Raw genomic sequence first — 6,000 nt, 5'->3', positions numbered from 1 at the left:
GATGCTTATCTTGCTGGGATCCTATGACCCCAGCTGACTTCCTGCCCTTTGGGCAGGGGGCTGGACTCGATCTCCCGAGGTCCCTTCCAGCCCTGATGTCTATGAAATCTATGAAAGCTTTTCCAAATTTGGCATGACCCTGGTTGAGAACCTCTGTGCTGCCTTAGCTTGCCTCACGATTCTCAACCAGGGTGTTTTTGCTGCCCACCACTGTGGCTAGGTAAGAGTGCCCTGTGCTCTTTGTGCACAGTTGGAATGGAAAAGGCTGCAGCACAAGTCACCTCACCAGCCTGCTCTGGGCCGATCTGAGAACCCTAATGAGGCAGGAGAATGCAGACAAGCCACAGCCCTTCCTAGTGTAGCTGTACAGCAGATATACCACCCCAGTTGAGAACCACTGTGTTACAACTGTATAATTATAGCAATCCCTAAACAAGTACATCATAGGCAGGGGACCTTAGAAACATTTTTGTCATGGTGCGGGACAAAGAAAATAACATGTAGATAACGGGAAGAGTGAAGCAGCTGACTTTCCTACACAAGTCCAAATCCACTGTGCTTGAAAGCAAGCTTGGGCTAGGTTTCAAAAGCAAATGGTCTCCAAAGTTTCTCTGACCTGGGGAAAGGCATTTTGTGGCCAGAAGCTTGTCAAACAATCTCTCCCAACTATATAGTTGTAATAAAAGAAAAATAATAGATGAGAGAAGTGGTGCTGGGGTCTTTAAGAGGAGTCTAGATGTACACCTTGCTGGGGTCGTTTGACCTCAGTACTCTTTCCAACCATGGCAGGGGGTCAGACTCGATCTGCTCAGGTCCCTTCCAACCCTAGAAACTACGAAACTATATTACCAAACAAAATCTTTCTTCCTCAGATGTCCCCTAGACCATCATGGTTACAAGGACACTACACCAGACAATCCACAGTTCACAGGGGTCTTCCCTATACATGGCAGCATTAATATCACAACTCAAATGTTCTATTCTCTTAAATTCAATTCTTATGATGTAAGCAGTCTATACCTGGTACCTAGCTACAGATTTGTTAGTCTGACAGGACAGCAATTTGTTCCTGGCTGCAAAATTCATTTTACTTTATAAATCCGTTTCCCATTCTGTTGAATTTTTGCATTTTATTCAATATTGGACAGGAAAAAAAGTTAGGGTCACATATTTCCAGAGCCAATCACCTTATAAGCCCATTGAAAACAAACAAAAGACAATGCATCATAAAAAAGCAAACTTAAGGAAACTAAGAGTGGAGGGGGGGGTGGGACCTAGATGTAAGAACTCACTTGAGCATTCCACCATGTTCAGAATGCCAGACCTGGATCCGCTCTTCCCACTGATCTCTGGAAAGCTTGTGCTGGTCCATCACACTAATGCACAGAAGGGAAATGGAAAGCATTAAGTTCCTTATTCTGACACCTATGCTGATTTGCACTATTTGCTTTAGATCTGTATTCATATTTTTGTCTTCAAGAGTTTACCTCAAGGTCTGCAGGTAAAGCCTGTTTAAAGGTTACTCTTGTAGCTTTTCAGAAGCATCACCATGACCAAAAAAGGCTTACATGCCTCCAGAGGAAACTCTTGCAGAGATCAACCTCATTAAAAGCCTTAGCTCCTGTCCTCTCACCCCTCCCCACAAGAAAAAAAAAAAAGAGACCTGCACACTCCTCCATGATCTTGGAGAACTGGATTAGAAAGAGTAAAACACGAATGAAAGTGCCCACTTCTTTCCTGCAAGAACTCTTGGCTGTCACTGCCAAGAGTCAAAGCCATAAAATTATTTCACAAGGAAACACAGAAGCAGAAGATGCAAACTGCTTACCTAAGCAGGCCAGCTTATGGAAAGAAAAGTGTCTGCCACTGTAATATCAGTTAGCGAAACAGAAAGACAAAATTTATTTTTAAATTGGTGCCACATACCAGGATGTTCAGGAACAGGTGAGATAACAAGGTATCAAGGTGTGCATTTTCCTTGTCTCAGTGCAGGGGAATGTGGTAGATAACAATTTGAGCTGCCTTCCAGCCCCATAATCTAGAGCTCGTGGGCTGAATCCAGCCCATGGGCAGCCAGCAGTTCTGGCTGCTGTGTGGTGCCAGGTGGGTGGAACTGATTCTACTGTGCTAGGTGGGCAGGACTGCATCTGTCCAGTGCTGATGCAGCGGTATCCAGTATGGACCCAAGTGGATGCCATAATCCCACCTGGAACCTGCCAGCTGCATCCACAATCAACTCTGGCACCTATCCAGGGTTGCTTCCAGGGCATTGGGTGGATGCAGTCAGCAGGTTCTGGGTTCAGGGGGAGGGCATGAGAGCCAGCCAATATAGTTGCCCATCTTTGTCTTAGGGAGGTTTGGTGAGCTGTTGCAGGGCAAACAAGAAGGGGTGCTGACCCATCGTCACAGCAGAGCGGGGGGTGGGGGGTGCTGAGTCAGCCTGCAACAGCTCACCAAACCTCCTTAAGTGGCCCTCCAGCCCAAATGAATTGCTCACCCCTGGTCTACAGCTTCAATTTTAAAATTAATGGCATGCAAGCTAAAATTCTCCAGGTTCAGGAGGTTCTAACAGTAGCCTGTTTTTCCTTACTCAAAAGCCAAAATGCTTGCATTAACATCTGCCACCACAATCATTGCCAGCACAGGCAGCGCCAAGAAGGCACTCAGAGAGGAAAAAGGTGAGCCCTCAGAGTAAGAATGCACCCTTACCCACTGCATGGAGGCAGAAAGCACTCTCCAGGCAGGCACATGTGATCTGGGTTAGATGGAGAAGAAATGCAGTGTTATTGTTGAAGCACTGCATCTTTTGACCAGACCACATGTTATTTAATAACCAGAAAAGAACAGAGGACTTAGTGCTGCTTAACTCCTTTATGATGTTTTTGCTCACCGTTGGGGGATAAGGCGTTCTGAGTTGAGGTATCCAGGCTTGTGCACGTCCTTATTGTAGTCTCCAAATTTGGCCTGTACAGCATAGGAGCCGAGCAGAACTGCTGTTTCAGGTGGGCAGTAGATCTCATCACTGAGGATCCCTTCCTTCACTTGCAGAAAGAAGAGCTTCTGGGTGATGTCCTGGATCAGCTCCTCAGAGACATCCTCAGGGAAGAACTTGGCACGGAATCTGAATTGGAGGGGGCTTTCTTTCCTGACTTCTTGAGCGGAGACCTGAACAGGTTAGAAAAGACCACAACAACTCTTGAGCATGCATTAATGGATAATGACATAAGTTCTTCATGTGGAAAATGGTTTAGTTTCTTTTATAGTGTATACCTGGAGAGCATTCTAGTTGAGGAGAATTCATTTCAGAACGCAACCAGCTGCAGCCCATGGTTTGCCCTGTTAGCATAGGGGCTCTTCTAAAACCATAGGTACATGTAGGGGCATGGGAATTTGTGGTGCACACCAAGATCAGGGCCCACAAGAAACACAAGTTTTAACCTACAATTCTTCTTCAAGCAACCCTGTTTAAACTGCAAAGAGACAGTGCACTTCCAGGACTCCCCACAGTTTCTATAGGTGGCACAAATATACTTAAGTGGATTATGTATATCAGTCAGTTTTGTTAGACTGAAAAATGTAGAGCCCCTTTGCATTTTGAGAAACAAGCAGAGGTTGTTCATGTACCATTTACAGTTCCACATGAAGCAACCAGCTGATTACACACTGCTCTCTCTCTTTGCTTTGAGCTGCTAAATAGCATAAAATATGCAAAAATACAACGCCTTCTGAATTATTTTTCCAGGCAAGCAATTACTGAAGTCACTGTAACTAGAAGCTGATATTTCTGTAGCAAGCTCTGCATCCTGGAGCAAAGAAACTGCCGTAATGGATCAGATCAAGGGTCTATTTGATCCTGTGTAGTTTTTGACAATGACCAGCACCAGATGCTTCCGAGGAGGGTATATCCGCAAGATGTAGTGCATTCCATTAACAGATTTCATACTCATGAATAAGAGAACGTTAAATAGTTCAATTACAGCATGGAATAGGCTAACTTGGAAACAAACTGTTCATTCCAACAAGCCTGGCAACTGATCCTACACAAGCACAGAAGATTAAGCAACAGATGCCAACAGGTTCCACTAGCCAAAATAAACACAATGGCTGGTTATTCTGTGAAAAGCAATGATGTCACATTGGTTAGACTCAAGGTGTGCTCCAGCAGTGACTGCTGCCTTTACACAGCCACTACAGTTATCCTGGGAGCAGTGGCAAGCCTTCTGTTTGTCTGAGCATGACTCACAGTAGTCCTGTGAACCCCAAGTAACCCCTAAAAAAAGCACACCAGAAAATTTATAGCTATTGAAGGTTAAAGAATTATTAATAGTATTACAGGATTGCAACATCAGCAGCTGATAACACAGCAGGGATCCCATACCAAAACTTTAACCTCCATTCATCAGTTAACCCTGAATCTCAATTACCTTTTTATCAAGTTTCAGCCACGTCTGAAATCCTTTGTTGTCCTCATACTGAAGACCAAAGTACCAGACTTCACGCAGGCCTATCGTTTTCACCACCTGCAAGAGAGGGGAAAAAAAACCCCCAAAAACACCCAGTTGACATGGCTGTGAAGTTTCATTTGTCCCTCTAAGCATGGTCTCAGCCTGAACTCCATATCTGTATTATGTTTTAAGAGGCATCCCTTTACTTCACCTACCCAAGGGTGCAGCCTTCAAAGCTCTCTACCTGCAGCCCTTGTCTGCTGACCCAGTCTACTTAATTTCATCTCTCAGCCTGAAGCCTTCACAATAAAGAAGCTAAGCTACATGTTTCAATCCTCAAGTTGTGTGTGTGCAGAAACAACTGACAGAAATGTGTGCTTTACCTACAGTGGTTTTCAATGGATTTCAGCCTGCTGTTTGAGCATCAGAATTGCAGACCAGCTGGTTTCTCAGGCTAACAGAGTGATACTGAAAGTATGAGCAGTTTTACAATTTAGATCGGGATCCTTTTCATCCCCTTGGGTTATGGTGCTACTCCTTGGTTGAAGAAAGGAATTTCAGTGCCCTAACTCCATGCATTGAGGACAGCCACACACCTGTGTAAACATCTTGTTCCCAAGTCCAAATACCACTTATTCTGAACCCTTAGCTAGGTAGTAGCATGGGTTTCTCTGAATTCAGTACTTATCAATAAACTAGTTGTCAATAGCACGTGAGGATTAAGACCATCTTAACCAGCATTTTCCGTGGGCATTACTGCTTCAGCAGCCACCATAGATTGCCTGTTGCTAATCAGTAACATACAGAAATGTACATGACCCTGGAAAATGCATTAACGAACACAGGGAGAAACTGAGCTTTACTCTAAATATTCTGAGGGAGAAAATGGCAATACCTTCAAATACTGGCCCAGCATTAGCAACTCTTGTGATATCAGTGAACTTCTTTAAAACTCTGAATCCAGGAGCAAGGGCATCTGGGATTCTTAATATTTATTTATAAAATAAAAATATTAAGTTTCTAGTGCATGTGAGTGCAGAGGAGAAAAAAGGTTGAAAGTGTGACTCCTGAAGTCTCCAATACAGGAAGAAAGAGAAGCCTTTAACCGTTTTCTAATCTCACTATTTTAAAAAGCTAATGATAAATGCTTGGAGTGAATACCACTTAAAAACCAGTGTCAAAATTTGTATGCTGTTGCATGCTGTGCTTTACCATAAAAGATTTTAGAAACAAGTTTCCCCATGGCCACAATAGAAAATGTAAAGGATATTGAAGCAACACATTCCAAAAATCTCTTACGTGTTCTACTCGGCTAGGTGGAGAAGGGGTGCTCGTACAAATTGAAAAGGGACAAGTAACAGCAACATACTCATAGGCAAAGAAGGAAAGCAAGCAGGAACAAAATACTATAGCTATTTTTACCTGCATTATTAAAGTAAAAGGTCTTATTTTGCTGTCAGAAATCTGAATGGTCTCATAGGACACCTAGCAAAGGGGGAATACCCCCCAAAATGAGGAAAGCAATTAGGATTTGGCTCACGTTTTGCAAGAGAGA

The 6,000-nt window shown here is 43.6% G+C and overlaps 1 protein-coding gene across 1 annotated transcript in view; it reads right to left on the bottom strand.

Annotated features, from left to right (window-relative positions):
• Positions 1 to 6,000, bottom strand: part of EZR (ezrin) — a 51,735-nt gene that overhangs the window by 13,444 nt on the left and 32,291 nt on the right. Inside the window, exons 4-6 of the mRNA XM_019550021.1 lie at positions 4,425 to 4,520; positions 2,891 to 3,165; positions 1,293 to 1,376 (exon numbers count right to left, since the gene is read on the bottom strand). Coding sequence (XP_019405566.1) covers positions 1,293 to 1,376; positions 2,891 to 3,165; positions 4,425 to 4,520 — 455 coding nt within the window. The remainder of the gene's footprint in view (positions 1 to 1,292; positions 1,377 to 2,890; positions 3,166 to 4,424; positions 4,521 to 6,000) is intronic.

This window comes from Crocodylus porosus, unplaced genomic scaffold, assembly GCF_001723895.1.
Source record: "Crocodylus porosus isolate Cpor-Errol unplaced genomic scaffold, CroPor_comp1, whole genome shotgun sequence".
In the NCBI taxonomy this organism is placed as follows: Eukaryota; Metazoa; Chordata; order Crocodylia; family Crocodylidae; genus Crocodylus; species Crocodylus porosus.
Note: the sequence above shows the minus strand (reverse complement) of the source record. Positions and strands in the feature narration are given on the sequence as shown.